At 41.4% G+C, this 26,157-nt stretch overlaps 1 protein-coding gene across 4 annotated transcripts; it reads right to left on the bottom strand.

The window, feature by feature from the left end:
- Nucleotides 1-1,221: 1,221 nt before the first annotated feature.
- On the bottom strand, nucleotides 1,222-25,920 carry TLR3 (toll like receptor 3). 4 transcript variants are annotated; one of them, XM_033215917.1, is made up of 6 exons: nucleotides 25,606-25,920; nucleotides 18,063-18,284; nucleotides 10,297-10,741; nucleotides 7,979-8,170; nucleotides 2,215-4,067; nucleotides 1,222-1,674 (listed from the first exon to the last, which is right to left on the bottom strand). In XM_033215917.1, exons 3-6 carry the CDS (start codon nucleotides 10,732-10,734, stop codon nucleotides 1,446-1,448), a joined length of 2,712 nt encoding a protein of 903 aa, XP_033071808.1. In that variant the 5' UTR covers nucleotides 10,735-10,741; nucleotides 18,063-18,284; nucleotides 25,606-25,920; the 3' UTR covers nucleotides 1,222-1,445. The 4 variants fall into 4 exon arrangements, with proteins under 4 accessions (XP_033071808.1, XP_033071806.1, XP_033071809.1 ...); XM_033215915.1 differs by lacking the exon at nucleotides 18,063-18,284; XM_033215918.1 differs by lacking the exon at nucleotides 18,063-18,284 and having other exon boundaries at nucleotides 10,606-10,741.
- Nucleotides 25,921-26,157: the final 237 nt, after the last annotated feature.

Raw genomic sequence — 26,157 nt, 5'->3', positions numbered from 1 at the left:
TCAGGTATAGAAATTAACTCAGCCTTATAATTTCAGGTTTCTCTTTAAATACTGGAACTATAAATGTTTCAAAAAGCTATTCCAGTCTATTTCCAATAATCAGACTCTCTTTTATTGTAAAACTAAAAACTTTTTTGCTGTATTGTAAAACAAACATAAAAAGGCTGGGCATGGTGGCTCATGCCTGTAATCCTAGCACTCTGGGAGGCCAAGGCGGGTGGATCACCTGAGGTCAGGTGTTCGAGACCAGCCTGGCCAACATGGCGAAACCCCATCTCTACTTAAAATACAAAAATTAGCCAGGCATGGTGGCATGTGCCTGTAATCCCAGCTACTCGGGGCTGAGGCAGGAGAATAGCTTGAACCCTGGAGGTGGAGGTTGGGGTGGGCCAAGATTGGGCCACTGCACTCCAGCCCAGGCGACAGAGCCAGACTCTATCTCAAAAACAAACCAACAAATAAAAAACAAACAAAAAAATAAAAATAAAAATAGTCTTTCTGGATAAGGACTACCTTATACATGGCATATTATTTTATGGTAAAATAATACATTCCTGTGAATATATTATACAGTGATCATCATCACTAATTATATAGGAATATCTAAGATGCTATTTATTATCATAATTTTCAAGATCAGGAGTCAAAGAATCCCAGTGAGCCCAAGTGATTTCACCAATGCCCTCTCCTGAGTCTGTAACCATGGGAGGAAGGTTCTGTTTCCACAAAGCCAGTTACTGATTAGCCTTCAGAAAGCAAGCCTGCCCACAATACTTTTAGTAAGAGAATTGTTTCTACCCTCCCACAGCAGAAACTCATATCCCAGGAAAATACAAGTTAATATTCATTCAAATAATCATCTCATTAATAAAAATGAATTGCAAATGTTTTCTGCCCTTGGGTATGCATATTAAAAAATATTTAACATTTAACAAAATCAACACTGAGACAAGTACTTACTAAAATACAAAGTTTTTCCATTGAAAAAATACTGTAATTAAACTTGTTAAAAACATGGGTATATATTTTACTCTTTTACAAAGGAAATAGCATTATACCCATTGAAACAATTATCTTTCTTCTAAGTGTATCTAAAAAACAAAAAGATCATCACAAACCCTCATATAACTCTAACTTTTCTTAAAATGAGGAATGTTTTAAAACTCCTTAAGTTGTCACAGGCTCAGTGGCCAATTGTATATTTATCAGTAGAGAATGTTCTTATGTGCTTCTATGTTTATTTTGGGTAAAATTTAGTCAATCGTCAAAAATAGGCCTGAAATAAGGAGATACATTTTCCTAGAAGAGATATAATTGTGATAGAATATAATCACTTACAAATATGAATAAAGAAATTATAACACCTTTATGGAAAACTTAAATTTGCCATGGAACTTTTTAAATAGAGAAAGTTTCTCCTTTGCTAACTGAATATTTAAATAAATTTAATGCACTGAGTTTTTGGATCCAAGTGCTACTTGCAGTTTATGATGAAAGGCACCTATCCGTTCTTTCTGAACCGGCCAGTTCAAGATGCAGCGAGATTTAAACATTCCTCTTCGCAAACAGAGTGCATGGTTCAGTTTATAATCTGGAATCTCCTCAAGGAAAATCAATATAATGGAATCCAGATTTTGTTCAATAGCTTGTTGAACGGCATGATGTACCTTAAATCTAAGTAAAGAAATGTATCGAAGAATTAATACACAGTTTTTAGCAGCCAGAAGCACTACTATTTAAAATAGTCTGTAACAGAGTTTAAGCGGTTACAGAAACTCAGGGGTTTTTTTTCTTAATTTTATTTTTAAAATTCTTTGAGTTGTGAGTAATATTGGTAATATTTAAAAGTTTAATTGAAGCTGGGTGTGGTGGCTCACGTCTGGAATCCCAGAACTTTGGGAGGCAGGTGGGCAGATCATCTGAGGCCAGGAATTCAAGACCAGCCTGGCCAACATGGTGAAACCTCATCTCTATTAAAACTACAAAAATTTGCCAGGTGTAGGGGCACGCGCTTGTAATCCCAGCTACACAAGAAGCTAAGGCAGGAGAATTACTTGAACCCGGGAGGTGGAGGCTGCAGTGACCTGAGATCACACCACTGCACTCCAGCCTGGGCAACAGAGTGGGACTCCATCTAAAAAAATTTTTTTTAATTTTAAAAAACGTTTAATTGAACAGCAAGTACACACTTAAAATTTCACAATGTTTACCTACCTTTTGCATAATGGGTCTTTTAACAGATGGTGTGTTATAACAAAAATAATTTTTCTGCTTCTTTTGATGCTATTAACAATTGCTTCCAGTTCAAAAACACCTGCCTCAAAGTCCCTTTCTTCCAGACAAAATTTGAGAGATTGGTCTTCCTTTTCCATTGAAGAGAAATGTTCCCAGACCCAATCCTTATCTTTATGGGCGTGAATTATATATGCTGCATATTCAAACTGTTCTGTCTGTCTGTCTATTTCTTTGAAACCAAGAACTCGATGTACTGTAACATTCCAGTAAAAAGATATCCTCCAGCCCTCAAAGTGGATGAGAAGTACAACAAAGATAAAAATCAAGAGGATACTGGTATTGATCATGAAAAAGAGTTCAAAGGGGGCACTGTCTTTGCAGGATGATGTATCAAAAAGTCTTACTGGGAACCCATGATAGTGAGGTGGAGTGTTGCAAAGGTAGTGGCTTGACAGCTCAGGGATGTTGGCATGGGTCTTGTTAATCCAATTAACAAACCAGGCAATACTTTCACATGTGCAATCAAAGGGATTAAAGCGCATATCTAAGTTACTCAGGTTCCTGAGAGCTGGCCCAAAAACCTTCTTCTCAACTGATGTTATGAGATTCTTCTGAAGGTTCAATGACCTTAGAGACACCTGATTATCAAAGACAGATGCTGGAAGTGTGTTTAAATTATTCAATCCTAAATCGATGATCTTTAGTTCATATAAATCCTTGAAGACCTCAACTGGGATCTCGTCAAAGCCATTAGACTCCAAGTTAAGGATGTGGAGGTGAGACAGACCCTTCAGGAAATAAACAGGACCACCAGGGTTTGCATGTTTCCAGAGCCGTGCTAAGTTGTTATGCTGCAAATCCAGAATTTCTAGTTTCTCAAGACCTTCCAACATGTCATCATTTATGTTGGCTATGTTGTTGTTGCTTAGATCCAGAATGGTCAAGTTACGAAGACGCTGGAATGGTGAAGGAGAGCTATCCACATTTTTAAGGGCCACCCTTCGGAGCATCAGTCGTTGAAGGCTTGGGACCAAGGCAAAGGAGTTCTTAGTCAGTTGCAGGTACTTGTTGTAGGAAAGATAGATTTCGAAAATCTTTTCAAGCCCTCTCCATTCCTGGCCTGTGAGTTCTTGCCCAATTTCATTAAGGCCCAGGTCAAGTACTTCTAAGTGGCCCAACCAAGAGAAGGCACCGCTCTCTATTTTTGAGATTTTATTCTTGGTAAGGTTGAGTATGTGTAAGGGAGAATGAGCAAGTGAGACAAATGTTTCATTTGTCAAAGTTTGCAAACTTGTAAAGGAGTTGGATAGACTTAAGTATTTCAAGTTTATCAATCCTGTGAACATATTGCTTTTTATGCCTGAAATATCATTATCTTCCATGTTAAGGTGCTCCAAACGTGTTAGCCACTGAAAAGAAAAATCATCAATCTTGGGAAGCGAAGCAAGGGAAATACTTTGTTTAGTAAAAGACCGTTTCAAATTCAGGTACCGCACATTGAAAAGCCCATGCAAAGAGTGAGAGAACAAACGCTGTATATTATTATACTCCAGGAAGAAATATTCTAGATGTGGAAGCCAAACAAAGGAATCGTTACCAACCACATTTAAGTTGTTGTGGGAAAGATCGAGCATAGTGAGATTCGTCCACTTTAGTCCCAAGAAAGTTGTATTGCTGGTGGTGGACAGCTGGCTGTTACTCAGAGACAGATTCCGGATGCTTGTGTGTGCTAATTCCAAACATAGCTTCTCTGTGAGGCTGGGACCCAGCTGGACATTGTTCAGAAAGAGGCCCAATAATCTTCCAATTGCGTGGAAACACCCTGGAGAAAACTAAAGGTAGAAAAAAAGAGGTTAACAATCAAAAGCACAGACCCTGTAAGGCTGTTGAAAAGCTTAGATGCAGTTCTGTTGTTTTGTTTTTGTTTTTGTTTTTCCTGAGATGGAGTCTCACTCTGTCGCCCAGGCTCGAGTGCAGTGGTGCAATCTTAGCTCACTGCAGCCTCCGCCTCCCGAGTTCAAGCAATTCTCCTTCCTCAGCCTCCTGAGTTGCTGGCATTACAGGTGCCTGCCACCACGCCCAGCTAATTTTGTATTTTTAGTAGAGACGGGGTTTCACCATGATGGCCAGGCTGGTCTCGAACTCCTGACCTCATGATCCACCCGCCTCGGCCTCCCAAAGTGCTGGGATTATAGGCATGAGCCACTGTGCCCGGCTCGATGCAGTTCTTTACTCCATCTCCACTCACCCTTCACCACATCCTGTGGGCAGAGCATTTCTCCCCCTTCCTCTAATGCAGGAGTCCTTCCTTACTCGCAGCGCCCACCTCTTGCTCCAGCCTCTGACTCCCCTGGCCACTGGCTAGCTTCTGCTCAGCATTCACAGCCTCAGCTTAGATGCCGCCTTTCCAGGGAGCCTCCTCTGACCTTCCAGTCCAGGATCAATCTCCTGGTACTTTTTCTATATCACCATGAGAACAATTGCAATGAATAAACTGCTCATGAAGTCACTCCTGGGGCAGTTCCTGGTTCTCTCTTGGGGCCACTGTTCTCAGTGAGCCTCATGCAGGGAAGGAGTGGATGGCTTTATGATGAGGCGGTGGCGGCACCCTTTCCTTTCTGGAACTCCGAGCTCCAGCTCTCCCTCTCATCTTTCCAGCCAGATTTTCTCCTGACTTTATTTTACTGTTGTGTTTTTCCAACTCCCTTGTGCTCTGTCCCACACCCTTACCCGTGCCTTGGCTGTTCTGGGACTCACATCGGTGACAAGAGAACAGCAGGTGGGAGAGAAGGAATCCAGGGAGGATGGGGGCCAGTCCTGATAGTCAAAGTGCCAAGGGAGTAAAGGGCTCTGATTTCTTTTTCTTTTCTTTTCTTTTCTTTTTTTTTTTTTTTCTGAGACAAAGTTTCTCTCTGTCCCCCAGGCTGCAGTGCAGTGGTGCGATCTCAGCTCCCTGCAACCCCCGCCTCCTGGGTTCAAGCGATTCTCCTGCCTCAGCCTCCTAAGTAGCTAAGATTAGAGGCGACTGCCACCACGCCTGGCTAATTTTTTTGTATTCTTAATAAAGACAGGATTTCACCATATTGGCCAGGCTGGTCTCGAACTCCTGACCTCATGATCCACCCCCATTTCGACCTCCCAAAGTGCTGGGATTACAAGCGTGAGCCACCACACCCAGCCTGGAGGGGGCTCTGATTTGTAATGTGTCACTTGGGGGACAGTAGGGCTAATGGGAAAAAAGAGAAGTGTAGAAGAAAGGGTGCTTTATCATAAACAAATGAGTTAAAATGCAAAGCTGAAAATTATGAAATTAAGTCTGATAAATCTACATGATAGCACTATTTTACAGGCAGTAAAATTTAGCTTTGAAATGATTCTTAATTGTATGGGAGATGTTCATGATATCATATTAAATCTAAAGAGCAGGAGACATCATGATCTTCGGAGGGCGATATAGCATAACTGTTAGGAGCAGGGCCTCCGGTCCCAGCGAGCCAGAAACCCAGCTCTGTCCCAGGTGGATCCTGTGGGGCCTGAGATATGTCACGTTAACTTTCTTCATCTCAGTTTCTTTTGTGAAAATGACAATTAAGAATAAGTTGATTAGGCCAGATGCGGTGGCTCACGCCTGTAATTCCAGTAGTTTGGGAGGCCGAGGCAGGTGGATCGCCTGAGGTCAGGAGTTCGAGACAGCCTGGCCAACATAGTGAAGCCCTGTCTCTACTAAAAATACAAAAATCAGCCGGGCGTGGTGGCGGGCACCTGTAATCCCAGCTACTTGGGAGGCTGAGACAGGAGAATAGCTTGAACCTGGGAGCTGGAGGTTGCAGTGAGTCCAGATCGTGCCACTGCATTCCAGCCTGGGCAGCAAAGAGTAAAACTCAGTCTCAGAAAAGAAAAGAAGAGTAAGTTGATTAAAAATACTATATACATAAAATATTTTTACAAATTTATCACAGTACTTGACACACAGTTAAGTGCCTTAAGGATTTAAAAAAACAGTATGAATTTCAGTACAGTAAGAATTTAAGCTGTTGTTTTTCCTTATAATTATCTGGAGAAAAGCCAGGGATAAATGTTCCCAAATGCTAACAGTGGTTGTTTCTGACTACCGACATTTAAGTGATTTTTTTTTTTAAATCACCCCTCATTATTATTGTTTCTCATTTATTGATATATTTAATGCCATTACTATAATAAATGCCTTAATCATAGAAAATGCTGTTTAAAAAAATAAAATGAATAGCTTGCACAAAACATCTTAATGTCTCAGGATAAATTTGTATGCCATTTATTTTTATGTCTGAAAATGAATAGAGTTGTAAGTAAGGATTTCTAGTAGTCTTGTAGCCTGGAACAAAATGAGTGTAAAATACAGACAACCTGTATATGAACATGCAGAATCCTATTTAGGGAAAAGGAGTCAGTCGACAGGACCGAGAGAAAGCAAAAGAGCAGGTAAGTTATTTCTTTCTTCATGATCCAGGACACATAGCTCTCCTGTGCAAATAACTGGCAATCTTCCTGTGCCCAGCTATCCCCAGGCCCCTGCGAGTTAACCCACTGCAACCTGGGTGCTGTCAGTGCTGCACAAAGCCCTCTTTAGCATAAACATAATCCTGTAAAATCCCAGCAAGCCTTTGTTTCTTTGCAGTTAGCTTCTCTTGCTGAAATGCCCATTGCCTTCTCGCAATGTAGTTTCCTACTTCCACTGATAAACGCGCCTTTCTCCACCTACAACTGTCTTGGTAAATTTTTTTATCCCTGTGCCACCGGTCCAGATAGTTGTTGCTCCTCCGTGACAGAAAATGGTAAGCCTGAAGATCGTGATTCCAAAAAGAGACAGTCCTGTCAGTTATTTAAGCTGACTTCATTGTAGGAAGGTTTTTATAACAACATAGTGCTGCTTATCATTTCCTGAGCCCTGCCTATGCCAGACACGGTCCTAAATTCTTTACCACACAGTCCTGTGAGGTAGAGTCATTATCACGCCGGAGGTAGAGCTAGGAGGCTGGAGAGGGAGAACTTGAATAACTTGCCTGATAACAGGATGGTTAAAAGACAAAGCCCAGAGACCAGGCCAGCTAACCCAACTGTGAACCTGGGGCTCTTGACCATCGTACTCTTTTATTAATAATTCTTTTCCCAGCACTTTGGGAGGCCGAGACGGGTGGATCACGAGGTCAGGAGATCGAGACCATCCAGGCTAACACGGTGAAACCCCGTCTCTACTAAAAATACAAAAACTAGCTGGGCGAGGTGGCGGGCGCCTGTAGTCCCAGCTACTCGGGAGGCTGAGGCAGGAGAATGGCGTAAACCCGGGAGGCGGAGCTTGCAGTGAGCTGAGATCCGGCCACTGCACTCCAGCCCGGGAGACAGAGCGAGACTCCGCCTCAAAAAAAAAAAAATAATAATAATAATTCTTTCACAGAGTTTGTGTGACAGAGAGCACTATTTCCACTGCAAGTGAGGACGCAGACTCAGAGAGGTTAAGGATGTTCCCAAGGTCATGGCACGGGGGTTCCACCCAGTACTGCAGGACTGCAGAGTCCCGTCTCCCAACCTCTCCTGGGGCTGCCTGAGCTCTCATGAGGGTGGTACCAATGCCCCCAAGCAGTAGGTGTGAAGGAATGCTGGAAGACAGACAAAGGCTAGAGAACATCAGATTCCTGTGTCTGTGATACAGATAGGGACTATCCACCTTAAAGGCAGAATGCAAAAATAATTTTACCTTACTTCTTACCTCTTTAATTTGATTCGATGACAACTCTAATTTTTTTAAGGATGAATTGGCAAGGATATCAAGTTCTTCACTTTTTAGCACTTGGATTTTATTGTTTGATAATAAAAGCTCTTGGAGATTCTCCAGCTGAACCTGAGTTCCTAATTTTGTAGATGACAAGCCATTATGAGACAGATCTAATGTGATTAAATTCTGAAGGGAAAAAATAATAAGCATATGTTAGAGTCTTGATGTCAAAAACAGTTCTTTTAAATGTAAGTACATCTTAAAAATATTTCAACAACAAAATCAACACCTCTATTATTCTGTAGAATACTAACAGTAAGCATAATAAAAAATCTTTGTTCTGATTAATCTTTGTTATGTTATAATCTTTGTGATGGTTACCCTTGAAACCATTGTAGGAAGGATTTTATTTCTTACTTCAAGAATCATTTTATTTCTCTTACCAAAATAAGAAGGATTTAAGCTTATTTATGATATAAGGAACATTGCTAATTTATAAACTTATTTTTCTTTTCTTTTTTTTTTTTTTTTTTTTGAGATGGAGTCTCGCTCTGTGGCCCAGGCTGGAGTGCAGTGGCCGGATCTCAGCTCACTGCAAGCTCCGCCTCCCGGGTTCCCGCCATTCTCCTGCCTCAGCCTCCCAAGTAGCTGGGACTACAGGCGCCGCCACCACGCCCGGCTAGTTTTCTTTGTATTTTTTTAGTAGAGACGGGGTTTCACCGTGTTAGCCAGGATGGTCTCGATCTCCTGACCTCGTGATCCACCCGTCTCGGCCTCCCAAAGTGCTGGGATTACAGGCTTGAGCCACCGCGCCCGGCCTATAAACTTATTTTTCATAACCATTTACTTATGATGCAACGATTTTCACGTGGCTTATCAAACACAGCGTCAGGCATTAACCTTGAAAATAAGTATCAGAAAAAAGAACCGAATGTTTTCTTAAAAAACATGAGTAGAATTTTGTCATCTATGGAATTTTAAACAGATTTTTATACTGAGAAAGATTCATAGTTATATAAATTTTGGATCATGACTAGTACAGAATATTAACTTTTGTTTGCTTTGTCGGTACTGTGGGATGTTTTATCACCCTTTGCTACTTTTGAATATGTACGCTTCAAATTCAGGCAAAAGGTAAGGAAAAGCTGATGATACCAGTTAAGGCAAAATCTAATGTAATCTCTATTAACGAGAAGCAGGTTTTTTAATTTAAGTCTTTACAGAAATAACATTTTACAATGACTTCTCTAGCAAGATTTTGAGGCCTTTGTATTCGAAGATATTTCATCCACATTAGACTCTAAGAAGACCCAAGAGAAGATTTAAAATAGCCAGGGAGCAAATCACTTTATGTTTCACAGCATATTTACATTTGTAGACTATTCTTGCCATCTGAGGAAGAGCAATGCTCAATTTTTTACAAGACCATAAAATGAAGTAACTTGAAAATCACTTTGGTTAAAGAAAAGCACTTAATAATTGCCTCAGATTTAGAAACAATAGCATGCGTTTTTTTTGTTTTTTGTTTTTTCTGGTGCTCTAAAGCATTGTAGGGTGAATATGGTTAACTGTGATTTATTGTATATTTTTTAAGAGCTAGAAGAGGGCATTTTGAATGTTCATAACACAAATGAGAAATATTTGAGATGATGGATATGATAATCACCCTGATTTAATCATTACACATTTTATACACATATTGAAAGATCTGCATTCTGTATCTCATAAATATGTACAATTACTAAACATCAACTAAAAAGAAAAGAAAAAAAAAAACTAAAATTCAAGCAAAGTGTTGAAAAGAAAAAGGTAGCCGTCATTGAAAAAGTGATACCACTATTGAACAAGTCATTGAAATAGCCATTGAGGAGACTTCTTAAACCAGGAGTAGGTAATTTTTAGTTGAACAATTCACTTGATCATTGTATCAATTTGTTAATTTTATTTAAGTCAGATTTGGACTCTAGACTTTTTTCATGACTTCACATACTAAACCAGCAGCATTGAAAGCTTAGTGTCCGTGTTCTTATGGGATATTCTGATTCTTCTCTGTTCATTACTTGTACCTCTTGCATCTAAGTTCTGTTTCTAATGGGAAAAAGCGAGAGAGGCAAACATTGAAAATTAAGGATGAAATTGATTTAAGAGTATATTTTCTCTTTTGGAAGCATTTTCTATTATAATGGCAATATTTGTGGCAAATTGAATTAGATCAAATTTCTTCCTTTTTCTTACTTTGATGTTTAGATAGTAAGTCTAAGGATGGATAAGTGACTTAAAAACATTAGTAACAATAGACATTTTCATCTTACCTTCTGCTTTACAAAGGGATTATTTTTAATTTTCTGGATTGAGTTGGACATGAGATGGAGTTCCGTCAAATTCGTGCAGAAGGCAAAGGTTTTATCAGAAAGTTGAGATAGCTCATTGTGCTGGAGGTTCAAAACTTTTAACATGGGAAGTTTTTGGCACAATTCTGGCTCCAGTTTTGAGATGCTGTTAAATCCTACATCCAAGATAGTTAGTTGGCTATATCTTGTAAAATTGGCAGCTGGTAATCTTCTGAGTTGATTATGGGTAAGATTCAACACTGTTATGTTTGTGGGGAGGTCATCGGGTACCTGAGTCAACTTCAGGTGGCTGCAGTCAGCAACTTCATGGCTAACAGTGCATTTGTTGGAGGATGCACACAGCATCCCAAAGGGCAAAAGTCCTCCCCAAAAGTAGATGTAAGGCAAAGTCTGTCTCATGATTCTGCTGTATAGAAGAAACATTAAAAAGTATGAGCAACATTAATAGCAGATGGCTTTCAAATGCATTGGTATATTCCTTGTAAAATATATCACCAAAATATGACTATGTATATTATTACTCATACTCTTATGCCCTACAGGTGCATATTATACAAGTAATACATCAAATAGAAACGTTTCAAACAGTACAGAAAGGTAAAAAACAAAACATCCAAACTTTCTTCCCATCCTTCACCTTGATCCCAGTTGGAGTGGCAATGTCTCTCTTTTGATAGGTTCTCTCTGTAATTCTCATGATTACCTCCATAAACTTAATATTCTTGCCCTTCTATTTCTTCATTTACTGATTTCACTATAAAGATAGGAATTTAATTATATTTTTCCTTCATTCTCTTCACTTCTCTTTAGTTAGTTTTGTTTGTTTGTTTTTGTTTTTGTTTTGTTTTGTTTTTGAGATGGAGTCTCGCTCTGTCACCAGGCTGGAGTGCAATGGCGCAATCTCAGCTCACTGCAACCTCTGCCTCCCGGGTTCAAGTGATTCTCCTGCCTCAGCCTCCCGAGTAGCTGGGATTACAGGCGCCCGCCACCACTCCCGGCTAATTTTTGTATTTTTGGTAGAGACGAGGTTTTACCATGTTGGCCAGGATGCTCTCCATCTCTTGACTTCATCATCTGCCCACTTCAGCCTCCCAAAGTGCTGGGATTACAGGTGTGAGCCACTGTGCCCAGCCAGTTAATTTTTATTGTATTTAAAATAAGTAAGTACATTTTTCTCCACATTTCTTCCATTCTTACATTTCCTAAAACTGTCAGCTATAACATTGCTTGACATTGTCAAGATGTGAAATGTTAGCATGTTATCCTGAAACTGTGATTACATATGGGGTCCTTGGCCTACATCAATCCAGAAAATCTAAAATCAGTAAATATCATTTACAATTTTAAAAATTAATTGTGTTTATTTATTTATTTTTAGAGACAGGGTCTCACTCTGTTGCCCAGGCTAGAGTACAGTGGTGCTATCACGGTTCACTGCAGCCTCCAACTCCTGGGCTCAAGGGCTCCTCCCACCGCAGCTTCCCAAATAGCTGGGACTACAGGCATGTACCACCACACCCAGCTAATTTTTTATTATTTTTTAAAATTTTATAGAGAGATAGGGTCTCACTATGTTACCCAGGCTGGTCTCAAACTTTTGACATCAAGTGATCCTCTAGCATTGGCCTCCTAAAATGCTGGGATTACAGGCATGAACCAATGTGCCCAGCCTCAATCACAATTTTACAATCATAGAAATAAATATTCACTGCAGATCATAATGTAACTGAAAAATTCTTATCACCTACTAATGTAGCCGTGGTAGTATCATAGTGCAATGCATTCCTCACATGTGTATGTATAGTGATGCTGGTGTAAACAAACCTACTATACTACTAGTTATGTAAAATATAGCACACACAACTATGTACAGTACATAATAGTTGATAATGGTAATAAATGAATATGTTACTGATTTATGTATTTACTATACTTTTTATCATAATTTTAGAATGTACTCCTGCTTATTTTCTTTTTTAAGTTAACTGTAAAACAGCCTCAGGCAGGTCCTTCAGGAGGGACTCCAGAAGAAGGCGCTCTTCCCATGGGAGAGGACAGGTCCCTGCATGCTGTGGCCCCTGAAGACCTTCCAGTGGGACACGACGTGGTGGAAGGCAGTGACATTGAAGATCCTGACTCTGAGCAGGCCTAGGCTAATGTGTGCGTTTCTGTCTTTGTTTTTAACAAAAATGTTTTAAAAGTTAAAAAAAAAAAAGAAGAAAATTAAAAACAGAAAAAAGCTTATAAAATAAGAATATAAAGAAAGAAAATACTTCTGTATGGGTGTACAATGTGTTTGTTTTAAAACAAGCATTATTACAAGAGTCAAAAAATTTTGAAAAATTAAAACATTTATAAAGTAAAACAGTTATAGTAAGTTAATTATTATTGAAGAAAGTATAGTTTTTAAATAGGTTTAGTATAACCTCAGTGTACAGTGTTCATGAAGTCTGCAGTGCTGCACAGCCATGTCCTAGGCCTTCACATTCACTCACCACCCACTCACAGACTCATCCAGAGCCGCTGCCAGTCCTGCAAGCTCCATTTGTGCTAAGTGCCCTATGGCAGTGCCATTTGTAATCTTTCCTACCACATTTTCACTTACCTTTTCTATGTTTAGATATACAAGTACTTCCCACTGTTTTACAACTGCCTCCAGTATTCAGTGCAGTCACAGGCTGGCTGGCTGATTTTGCAGCCTGGGCGCCACAGGCCGTCCTATCTAGTTTTGTGTAAGCACTCCCTATTATGTTCCCACAGGGATGAAGTCCCCTAACAATGCATTTCTCAGAATGTATCTCCATAATTAAGCAACACATGACTCTGTTCTATTTTTTTGGGGTAAATTACTAGGATTGGAATGGCTGGGCCATTTGGTGAGGCCATTTGATTTTATGAGAAACTGCCAGATCTTTTGGGAAAGTATCGCACCACCAACTTCCCTGACAACATTTGGTGCCTATTTTTATTTAGTCTTTTTAGTCATTCTGGTGAGTATGTAGTGATAGCTAATTATGCTTGTAATTTGCATTTCCCTGCGGACTAATGATATTTAACAATTTTCATGTACTTATTGTTCATTTATCTTCCCTTATATATTCAAATATTTTGTTCATTTATTCGATTGTTTCCTTTTTATTATTCTGTTGTAGGAATTTTTTACATATCTCAGTATCAGTCCTTTGTCAGATTCCTATTTTGTAAATATTTATTCCCAGTGTGTGGGTTGCCTATTTATTTTCTTACTAATGTCTTCTTAATTATGATGAAGTCTAGCTTATCATTTTCTCCTTTATTTTTATTGTTTCTGTGTCTTCTCTAGAAATTTTTCCTACGCCCATTACTTAGATAATCTCCTCTAGAAAGCTTTATGGTGTTAGCTTTTATGTTAAGGTCTGTGATCTTTCCTAAATTAATTATTGTGTATGCATGAAGTAGGAGTCATGGTATTTTGTGTGTATACCCAGTCAGTCAGACCTTTATTTTTTTGAGATGGAGTCTCACTCTGTCACCCAGGCTGGAGTGCAGTGGCACGATCTGGACTCACTGCAACCTCCAACTCCCAGGTTCAAGCTATTCTCCTGTCTCAGCCTCCCGAGTAGCTGGAACTACAGGCACCCGCCACCATGCCCGGCTAATTTTTGTATTTTTAGTAGAGACGGGGTTTCACCATGTTGGCCAGGCTGGTCTTGAACTCCTGACCTCAGGTGATCCACCTGCCTTGGCCTCCCAAAGTGCTGGAATTATAGGCGTGAGCCACCGTGCCTGGCCCAGTCAGGCCATTTTTTAAAGAGACTTTCTTTCCCCCACTGGATTGTTCTGTGCCTTCCTTAGAAACTGAGTAAATGTTTTAAGTGAGGGTCTATTTCTGGGCTGTCTACTCTCTTCCACTGAAACATTTGTCAGTTCTTAGGCCAATACCACATTGTTCAGATTACTTTAGCTTTATAACAAGTCTTAAAGTTCAAAGTGCAAAGCCTCCCATCTTGCTCTTCTAGATTGCTTTTTCCATGCTATGGTTGATGGAAATTATCCAATGTTGTGTAGTCTTTATTATTAATTATTGCTTCTCACTAGAATGTGAAGCTATAATAGTAGAGGACATAGTTCTTTTTCCATATGGTGTTGTCTGTGCCTAGAACAACGCCTGCCACTTTGTTGGCTCTGAAAAGTAAATATATGTTGAATACATAGCTGATGTGGTTTGGCTCTGTGTCTCCACCCAAATCGCATGTAGAATTACAATCCCCAGTGTTGGAGGTGGGGGCTGGTGGGAGGTGACTGGCTTACGGGGCAGAGTTCTCACAGATGGTTTAGCACCACCCTCTCAGTACTGTTCTCCTGATAATGAGTGAGTGAATTCTTATGAGATTCGGTCCTTTAAAAGTGTGTGGTGGCCGGGCGCAGTGCTCACACCTGTAACCCCAGCACTTTGGGAGGCCAAGGCAGGCAGATCACCTGAGATCAGGAGTTTGAGTCCAGCCTGGCCAACATGGTGTAACCCTGTCTCTACTAAAATACAGAAATTAGCTGGACGTGGTGGCGGGCACCTGTAATCCCAGCTACTGGGAAGGCTAAGTCAGGAGAATCGCTTGAACTACCGAGGCAGAGGTTGCAGTGAGCCGAGATCCCACCACATGGCACTCCAGCCTGGGCAAGGGAGCGAGACTCTGCCCCTGCTCCCCCCAAAATAATAAATAAATAAATAAATGTGTGTGACGCCTTCTCCTTCTCTCTTCTTCCTGCTCTGGCCATGTGAAGGCTCCAGCTCCAGCTTTGCCTTCTGTGATGGGTAAAAGCTCCCTGAGGCTTCCCCAGAAGCAGAGGCTGCCATGCTGCCTGTACAGCTTACAGAACCATCAGCCAATTAAACCTCTTTCTTTATAAATGACGGGTCTCAGGTATTTCTGTAGAGCAATGTGAGAATGCACTCATACGGTAGTTTTCCATGGACATTTAATCAGCTCAGGAAAGCCACTCTTATCTCCATGCATTGTCACACTTTATTTTGGTGGGATGTGTACCCAATGTGATACTCTCTGGTGTGATCAAAACCTAATTTCAGATATTTTAAAAAATCAAATACACCCACAAACTATGGAGATGAAGCAATGGTAATGATATCTAAATAGATATTCCACAAGATCTAAAAGTCATGACACAAAAATTATTACAGATAAGTTTCAGATAATAAAATTATCTTAGGTGACTAATCCTAGGAAAACAGAACTAATGAGAGTATTTAGAATTATTCTAATATACTTAAAAATAGTGATTTTACTAATATTCTAATTTAGTTCTCAGAAACAGAAAAAAAAAAAAAAAAGCTGGCTTCCATAAACTAATATTCCCATCTCATGGCCTTTACAACTCTGGCACTAATCATTGTAGAGCTGTGCACATTCTTTATATCCACAGGCCATGAGGAATGCCACAGCCAGGCCAGCAAGGATGCACGTTGCTGACTTGCCCAGGTGCATGAAGAATGCAGGGCTGGCAATGATGCCTCTTGAATGCCAGGGACCAGTTCCCCACCCCCACCCCCCTGATAGTCTCCCAAACCTCTCTTCCAGTTCCTCCAGAACTTCCTACCTCTACTTACCAACTCACAGGTAAAGTCCCTATGATACATTCTCCTTGCTTAGGAGAGAGGTACCCCTCTGGTAGGGCTCCGGCTAGAGGTCAGAATTGCTGAGGACTAATCCATTACAAAGCATATCCCTGAATGACTGAAGGACTTTCCCCATCTGAAGACATTTCATCAGTGGGCAAAGCTCACCTAATGCTAGGCAGGAGGAGTGAAAGAGGAGCAAACTTGGAGAGAATCTTATGAAATTTCAGAATTGCAACCATGCACACAAAAATCCTAAAGCCTTCGTTTCCAAAGAAAAAATATCTTGATTAATAAAAAACTTTTTATCGGTAACATGAACTGTTGCGGGAAGTCAGGGACCCCGAACGGAGGGACCAGCTGAAGCCGCGGCAGAAGAATATAAATTGTGAAGATTTCATGGACATTTATTAGTTCCCCAAATTAATACTTTTATAATTTCTTACACCTGTCTTTACTGTAATCTCTGAACATAAATTGCGAAGATTTCATGGACACTTATTACTTCCCCAATCAATATCCTTGTGTTTTCCTATGCCTGTCTTTACTTTAATCTCTTAATCCCGTCATCTTCTTCATAAACTGAGGAGGATGAATGTCACCTCAGGACTCTGTGATTGTATCAGCCGCACAAATTGTTTGTAGAGCACGTGTGTTTGAACAATATGAAATCTGAGCATCTTAAAAATAAAAGAACAGGATAACAGCGATGTTCAGGGAACAAGAGAGGTAACTTTGAACTGGCCGCTGGTGAGCCGGACGGAACAGAGCTATATTTCTCCTCTTTCATAAGTAAACAGGAGAAATATCACCGAATTCTTTTTCTCAGCAAGGAACATCCCTGAGAAAGAGAATGCACCCTGAAGGGTAGGCCTATAGACGGCCCTTTTGGAAGCGTGTGCCGTCTTTTATGGTCGAAGTGGAAGGGATGAAATAAGCCCAGGTTTCCTGTAGAGCTCCCAGGCTGATTAGGATGAGGCAAATTCCCACCTAATACATTTTGGTCAGACAGGTTATCTGCTCTCAAACCCTGTTTCCTGATAAGATGTTATCAAGACAATACGTGCCCGAAACTTCATTAGCAATTTTAATTTCGCCTCATCCTGTGGTCCTGTGATCTCGCCCTGCCTCCATTTGCTTTGTGATATTTTATTACCTTGTGAAGTATGTGATCTCTGTGACCCACACCCTATTCGTGCGCTCCCTCCCTTTTGAAAATCGCTAATAAAAACTTGCTGGTTTTACCGCTCGGGGAATATCACGGATCCTGGTGACATGTGATGTCTGCCCCGGACACCCAGCTTTAAATTTCTCTCTCTTGTGCTCTTTCTCTTTATTTCTCAACCCAGCCGAGACACTTAGGAAACAGAAAAGCCCACGTTAAATATTGGAAGCAGGTTCTCCCGATATCTGGCGCCAATGTGGTCTTCTTTTATCCTAAGTGCATGTGGGAACCTGACTCCCTTTGGCAGGTGCAGTGAAACGACATCGGCTTGGTTCACAGATACGTGTGTTCGACTCCCTGACGACTGGTGAGTAGTCTGTGTATGGTCCGGGTTAACTATGGGACACACGGAGTATAAAAATTATACCTATCTCTTCTATATTAAACTCTGGTTAAAACAAGGAATGATTTGGGTGCCCATGGAAAATATGGTCTCTCTATTCTGGGCGGTGGAAAAATACTGTCCTTGGTTTCCTAAAAAAGGAACCATATATGTAAAAGTATTGATCTTTTTACAGCATTCCAGGACTTTGTCTCAACAGGGAATTGTGCTCCTGTCACTGCTTGGGATAATTGGGCCTTGGTGCGTGCCATCCCAATACCTCCTCAACTTTTCTCTCACACGGCCTTCGGTATCTGATCAGCCTCTCCGTTCAACTACTCCTCTTCCACCTAACGATGCTGAAAATTCAGCGTCTAACTGGTGACTTTGGCTTAACGTTACCCCCTGATGATCTTACTTCTTTTCACGAAGAGCCAGTACTTGCAGCGCCCTTGGCCTTGACTCACACAGCCCAGGGCCATAGATATGCTAATTCGTCCCTCTTCAAACCTTTGCAGCATTTGCCTCTAGGTGTCACCTCATGGCTCCGGGACCAAACTACAATTTACCTGTAATTCTGCAGGCCTTGCCCATCCACTTCAGCCCCTCATCCTCCCGTCGTTTCAGTTCCTCAACTGGTCACGTTGCCATCCCCTCAGCCTGCTTCTCTGTACCCTTCTTCACACGTGGACGCCAGGAATCACCAGTATACTTCTGCTTCTTCTACTCCTTCAATTCCCCTTTCTCACACTCTCATTCTGGTCTGTGTTGATATGCGCCGCTCAATCTTACTTTTTAAAAAAAAAATTTAAGGATGCTTGTACTCAGTACGGTCCTACTTCTCCTTATGTTAAAATGGTTTTACAAACTTTTTGTACAGAGGTCACTTTGCTTCCTTTAGACTGGGACACTTTGACAAGCTGTTCTGACCCCATCTCAGCATTTACAATTTCGTACTTGGTGGTCAGAGGAGGCCTGTCTGCAGGCTCAGCTATATTGGACTAATGGCATTCTAGTTACTCAGGCTCAGCTCACAGGTTCCGATAGTTTCTCTGATACTTATGCCCAATTAGGCTTTGAAAAACTGTAGACTTCAACTCAATCAGTTTCTGAACAGTTACAGCTTAAAAATGTGGAACCCTCTCTTTCCCCCTGGAACTCTCTTGTGTTTCCAGTAAAAAAGAAATCAGGCAAGTGGCGGATGGTAACCGACTTAAGGGCCATGAACGCTGTAATGAAAGTTATGGGGGCCGTCCAACCTGGCTTCCCTGTCCCTGCTTCAATACCTAAACATTGGCCTCTCATAGTTGCTGATCTTAAAGATTGGTTTTTTCATATTGCTTTACATGAATCGGATTGTGAAAAATTTGCTTTTACTGTATCATCTATCAACAGTCAGGAGCCTGCCGCTCGTTATCAATGGAAAGTACTTCCTCAGGGAATGCTGAATAGCCCAACAATCTGCCAGCTTTATGTTGGACGGGTGCTTTCACCCGTTCGAGCCCAATTTCCCCAGGCCTATATTCTTCATTATATTGATGACATTTTAATTGCTGCCCCCACTGATAAAGAATAAATGGACCGTTATCAAATTTTGAGCCGCCGTGTTACAGAGGCTGGATTACACACCGCCCAGGATAAAATTCAACAGACCACTCCTGTTCAATATTTAGAAATGATGGTCGAATAAACAACGCATCCAACCTCAAAAAGTTCAAATTAGGAGAAATTCCTTAAAAACTTTAAATGACTTCCAAAAAATTTGGGGAACATTAATTATTTAAGACCTACTTTAGGCATTCCGACCTATGCACTGTTGAACTTGTTTTCTACTCTGCGGGGAGAGTCCCATCTCTGCAGTCCCCGGACTTTGACCCCTGAGGTTTCACTAGAACTGGAATCCATAGAGGAAAACCACCCAGTTATCTAGAGGACAGCCATCTCAGCCTTTTCAGCTTCTGGTTTTCGCTTCATTACACTCCCCTACTGGGCTAACAGTTCAACATAATGATTTAGTAGAGTGGTGTTTTCTTCCTCATTCTGTGTCAAAAACTTTGTCTGTCTATCTGGACCAAACTGCCATAATAATTGGCCAGGCTCAGTGTACAATATTTCAAATTTCTGTATTTGATCCGAATTTAATTGTAGTTCCTTTAAATCGGCTCAAAGTTCAGGCTGCCTTTCAACATTCAGCACTGTGGCAAATTCACTTGGCTGATTTTATTGGTGTTATTAACAATCATTATCCAAAAAACGAATTGTTTGATTTTATAAAAATGGCGTCTTGGGTGGTCCTTCGACTAACCAAAGATCAGCCCATTCCTGAGGCTGTTGCAGTGTTCACTGATGGCTCCAGCAACGGTGATGTCCTACAGACAAGCTTCTTTCTACTTCTTATACTTCTGCTCAAAAGGCAGAGTTAATTGCTGTGATTACTGCCTTACAGGATTTCCCCAAATCTTTAAATATTGTCTCTAATTCTACTGAACATGGGAAAGAGGATGTGCTTGTGTTTCACCAGGAGACCGTCAAACAAAACCCACAGAGAAAAGACGTCTGTGCCAGAGACTGCCCTCAGACGTGGTGAGATCTGTGACGTCTGTGCCAGAGGCTGTCCTCAGACGTGGTGAGATCTGTCAGAGGCTGTCCTCAGACGCAGTGACATCTGCCAGAGACTGTCCTCAGACGTGGTGAGATCTGTGCCAGAGACTGCCCTCAGACATGGTGAGATCTGTGTCAGAGACTGCCCTCAGACGTGGTGAGATCTGTCAGAGACTGCCCTCAGACGTGGTGAGATCTGTGTCAGAGACTGCCCTCAGACGCAGTGACATCTGCCAGAGACTGCCCTCAGATGTGGTGAGATCTGTGTCAGAGACTGCCCTCAGACGTGGTGAGATCTGTCAGAGACTGCCCTCAGATGTGGTGAGATCTGTGTCAGAGACTGCCCTCAGACGTGGTGAGATCTGTGTCAGAGACTGTCCTCAGACGTGGTGAGATCTGTCAGAGACTGCCCTCAGACGTGGTGAGATCTGTGCCAGAGGCTGCCCTCAGATGTGGTGAGATCTGTCAGAGACTGCCCTCAGACCTGGTGAGATCTGTGTCAGAGACTGTCCTCAGACGTGGTGAGATCTGTCAGAGACTGCCCTCAGACGTGGTGAGATCTGTGTCAGAGACTGCCCTCAGACGTGGTGAGACCTGTGCCAACTGCTTAGAAGCTGGCACACAATCACAATGGGTCTAATTCTATCCTCCTGATGGCAATGGAGACTTATCTAACTAATCCCACTTCTAATTACCTTTCTTTTTCTCCTTACAAACCTAAAAATCTTACCATGTCTATTAGTCTAAAAATAATATCCTTCTGTTTTTCTCTTCCTCCTTCAGCACTCAATCTCACTTATAATGGGTTTTATTTAATGATTCTCCTCTTTATACTTTCTGTCTCACCAGTTTCCTCTCACACTGATTTACCTGCTACACATAATCATTCTCATTGGGCTTATGTGCCTTTTCCTCCACTTATTTGACCTCTCACCTGGATGGATGCTCCTGCGGAAATCTACACTAATGATAGCGTGTGGATGCCTGGAGCTACAGATGACCATTGGCCTGCTCAACCAGGAGAAGAAGGCACTGCTTCTAACGTTACCATGGGTTACAAATACCCCCCTCTGTGCCTCGGACATGTACCTGGTTGTATTCATCTAGAAACTCAAGTCTGGGCCGCTTATCTTCCGGAGAGATCAGCTACAGAGGAACCAGGACATTTGGTCTCTGGCCTTTAAAACAAATGAAAGTGGGGGTAATGGGAGATGCCCCATACTTTCAATACAAACCTGCAGGAAAACCATGTTCTAAAAATTTTGAAGGCCCGTCTAAAACTTTAATTTGGGAAGATTGTGTTAACTCACATGCAGTAGTATTAAAAAATGACTCATATGGTTTAGTAATAGACTGGGCACCAAAGGGCTATTTAAAAAACCATTGCTCCTCTGGCAGAAAGGAACGCCTGGAGGCTACTTATTTTATTTCTTATCGGCGGAATGAGAATCATCGTTCCACTTTGCATAGGAGGTTCAGCTCATTCTTTCCCTTAAAATGGGAAGATAAAGGCATTATCCCACTGAGGCCTCATATGATACTCCCCATTCTGAGCCCAGAATACCCAGAACTTTGGAAATTGGCTATTGCCATGGCTGGACTGCGAGAATGGGAAGGGGAAACTCTTCTGTCTGTTGTCCCCACTACTGCTCCAGTCTCTCAGTATCAGCGTAGATCCAGACATTCTGCTTTACTTACCTCCAACCTGTCTGTTCCCATACAGAGTTGTGTTAAGCCTCCTCACATGCTGTTAGTGGGAAATATAAAAATTTGGACAAACAATCAAACTGTCCAATGCATTAATTGTCATTTGTACACTTGTATTAACTCCCATTGTGACTCCAGGAAAAGTGTAATGTTAGTTTCGAGAAGGAATCTGGATTCCAGTAACTTTGCCCAGACCTTGGGAATCCTCTCCCTCGATACATTTAATTAATGAAGTGTTACAGCGAATTCTAAAAAGATCTAAGAGATTTGTTTTCACTTTAATCGCTGTGATCATTATAGTCACTGCACTGGCCACCACTGCCGGAATGGCATTACATCAATCTATTTAAATGGCTCATTTTGTTAATGATTGACAAGCCAATTCCACCCAAATGTGGAATTCTCAACAAGGCATTGATCAAAAATTGGCTAATCAAATTAATGATTTAAGACAGTCTGTTATTTGGCTTGGAGATCAGGTAGTGAGTCTCGAACATCGCATGCAAATGCAGTGCAACTGGAATACTTCTGATTTCTGTATCACCCCGTATTCCTTTAACGAGACTGATCATTCACGGGAAATGGTCAAGGACACCTTCTGGGAAGGGAAGATAATTTATCATTGGACATAACTAAATTAAAGAAACAAATTTTTGAAGCCTCTCAAGCTCACTTAGCCATTGTGCAGGGAGCCGAGGCCTTAGATCAGGTGGCGGAAAATCTTTATGGATTGAACCCCACGACTTGGATCAAGTCTACTGGGGGCTCTATTGTGGTGAAGTCTGGAATTACGTTTCTCTGTTTAAGTGGCTTGTTTTTAGTGTGCCGGGCCAGTCAAAGAATCCGCGTCAAAATCGAGAGAACGAACAAGCCTTCATCACCAAGGCACATTTATATAAAAAGAAAGGGAGAGATGTTGCGGGAAGTCAGGGACCCCGAACGGAGGACCGGCTGAAGTCACGGCAGAAGAGTATAAATTGTGAAGATTTCATGGACATTTTTAGTTCCCCAAATTAATACTTTTATAATTTCTTACACCTGTCTTTACTGTAATCTCTGAACATAAATTGCGAAGATTTCATGGACACTTATCACTTCCCCAGTCAATACCCCTGTGTTCTCCTATGCCTGTCTTTGCTTTAATCTCTTAATCCCGTCATCTTCTTCATAAACTGAGGAGGATGAATGTCACCTCAGGACCCTGTGATTGTATCACCCGCACAAATTGTTTGTAGAGCACGTGTGTTTGAACAATATGAAATCTGGGCATCTTAAAAAAAATAGAACAGGATAACAGCGAACAAGAGAAGGTAACAACAACTGGCCGCTGGTGAGCCGGACGGAACAGAGCTATATTTCTCCTCTTTCATAAGCAAACAGGAGAAATATCACTGAATTCTTTTTCTCAGCAAGGAACATCCCTGAGAAAGAGAATGCGCCCTGAGAGTGGGCCTATAGAGGGCTCCTTTGGACGTGTGTGCCGTCTTTTATGGTCGAAGTGGAAGGGATGAAATAAGCCCAGGTTTCCTGTAGAGCTCCCAGGCTGATTAGAATGAGGAAAATTCCCACCTAATACATTTTGGTCAGACAGGTTATCTGCTCTCAAACCCTGTTTCCTAATAAGATGTTATCAACCACGATGCGTGTCCGAAACTTCATTAGCAATTTTAATTTCGTCCCGTCCTGTGGTCCTGTGATCTCGCCCTGCCTCCATTTGCTTTGTGATATTTTATTACCTTGTGAAGTATGTGATCTCTGTGACCCACACCCTATTCATGCACTCCCTCCCCTTTTGAAAATCGCTAATAAAAGCTTGCTGGTTTTACGGCTCAGGGAGCATCACAGATCCTGCTGACATTTGATGTCTCCCCCGGACACCCAGCTTTAAATTTCTCTCTTGTGCTCTTTCCCTTTATTTCTCAACCCAGCCGAGACACTTGGGAAATAGAAAAGAACCCAGATTAAACATCAGGAGAAGGTTCTCCCAATAATGAACCACTGGAAAACAATAGAGAGAAGCTTTCCAGACATTTAGAGAAAATTATTTTGAATTTAAAATTTCATATCCAGGCAAGGGGTATAGTGGCTCATCCCTGTAATCCCAGCACTTCAGAAGGTGTAGGCAGAAGGATACTTGAGACCAGGAGTTCAAGACCAGCCTGGGCAACATAGTGAGACCCCATATCTACCAAAAAAAAATTAGAAATTAGCCAAGTGTGGTGGCACAAGCCTGTAGTTTCAGCTACTTTGGACGCTGAGGCAGGAGGATTGCTTGAGCCCAGGAGGTTAAGGCTGCAATGAATCATGATCACACCACTGCACTCCAGTCTGGGCAACAGAGCAAGACCCTCTCTCTAAAAAACAAGAAAATTACCTTTGGCCAGGCCAGGAAAATTACCTGTGGCTCATGCCTGTAATCCCATCACTTTAGGAAGCTGAGCTGGAGGATCCCTTGAGCCCAGGAGTTTGGGACCAGCCTGGGCAACTTAGGGAAACCTCATCTCTACCAAAAATTTTTTAAAAATTAGCTGGGCATAGTGATCCACACCTGTGGTCCCAGCTACTCGGGACACTGAGGTGTGAGAATTGCTTGAGCCAGGGAGGTCAAGGCTGCAGTAAGCCACGATCATGCCACTGTACTTTAGCCTGGGCAACACAGCAAGACCTTGTCTCTAAGTCAATAAACGAAATGAAATAAAATAAAATTTCACATCCACCTGAATAACTAAAGAAAAAGGTACGAGTATTTTGAGATATGCAAAAATGCAGTAAGTTTATAGCCATATGATCTGTATGAAAATGTTATTCTAGGACATGCTTCAGTAAAACAAGCAAAAATGCAGTTAAAGGATGAAATGAGAGTGAAGAAAAAGTTGCTGTTGAATTAGATCTAACAGAAATAAAGAAAATTAAGAAGCAATTAAAAAGAGACTCACTTGGCCTTAGACTTTTGGAAATATTTTGTAAGACCACATGGAATTCACATTCTTTGTCCAAGTGAGAGACAATGTTGCCTAATGGTTAGGACATGGGGTCTGGAGCCAGACTACCTGGAGTTAACCACTATTCATAGTTTGATTTGTAAACTTTGCAACCTTTGTATTAGGTTAATACATAGGCACGCCCCTGTGCAGACACATACCAGCACATAATCATCTGTAAACCTGGGAGTCAACTTGCTGAAGCCAACTCCATTTTCACCCGAGTACCCACAATTGCCAATGCCAGTTTCTGATCTTCCTGTACACCTGAACATCTTTCCACTTCCCAACTTCTTCCATTATCCTTCGTTAGGTGAAAGAAAGCCATTTACTTACTCCTAGGCACACCTGAATGTTCTCTCCTATCCAAGACATTGTCATACAATGCCAGCTCTTGTCTCCCCTCCTGCCAATAAAACTAACAAAAGGGGACACGCTCTTTTAACCTCTTGGAGTTTTGTTTCTTTAAGGTAAAGATGTGATTTGTTAAAAAGGTGTTGCAAAATGATTTCCATAGCTTCCCTAATGTGTTTTTTCTAGGTACAGAATGCTACAGAGGAAGAAAATTAAATACTGCATAAATATATGATCAAATTAACCAGATATTGGTGCTTTTACTTGTATTCAGAGTTATACCCTTCTCCCAAGCCCATGTCACCTCCTGATTCTTCCACTTTCCTTCCTGAATGATTCTGACTGGATTTCAAGCACCAGATCAAAGAAGGACCAAAGAAGGTTAAAACTACACACATTCTACTAACGAACTCTACTCAGCAAGAGAGACCCTGCCCAGTAAGAACGTGAAATGAACACCTTCACTTACCTGGATGACTGCTGGCCATTCCTTTTTCCTTTAGTCCAAATCCAGACATTTCATCAGGGAAGTGTGTGGCAAATAGGCGGCCTCTCGAAAGTGAAAGTAAAGCTTGAAAAAAATGCTTTTATGTTTGGTGCGTTCCAAGAAGGGCAAAGGGAGAAAACAAAAACAATCTCCAACACCTCAGAGACATGTTTCAAACCGCTTCTGAGAAACATCTTGTTTTTATTTTTTTTTAACTTTTTTAAAGCTGAGATCCTTGGATTTCATTAAAAGGGTCACAGATTTAGCAACAGCTGAAGTCGAAAGTGGGGACCTCACCATTTGATGTGGACGGGTCTGGACCTCTACAAGTTAACGAATAACAGTGAATCCCTCGATTTTCTGCTAGACTCATGCAAAGCTGTCAGAATTGGGTAGTGTATGGTCACAGGGACAGAAAAAGAAAATTCCCTAATCAAAGCTAAAGTACTTTCACTTCCTCTGTCTGGCTTTTATCTCTTTGCAACGCTATAAAATAACACTGGCAGAAATTAACCTCTTGATCCAGGAAGAAAC

This window comes from Trachypithecus francoisi, unplaced genomic scaffold (genome assembly GCF_009764315.1).
Source record: "Trachypithecus francoisi isolate TF-2019V2 unplaced genomic scaffold, Tfra_2.0 Lachesis_group1, whole genome shotgun sequence".
NCBI lineage: Eukaryota > Metazoa > Chordata > Mammalia > Primates > Cercopithecidae > Trachypithecus > Trachypithecus francoisi.
This window is presented reverse-complemented; position numbering and strand designations above follow the sequence as displayed.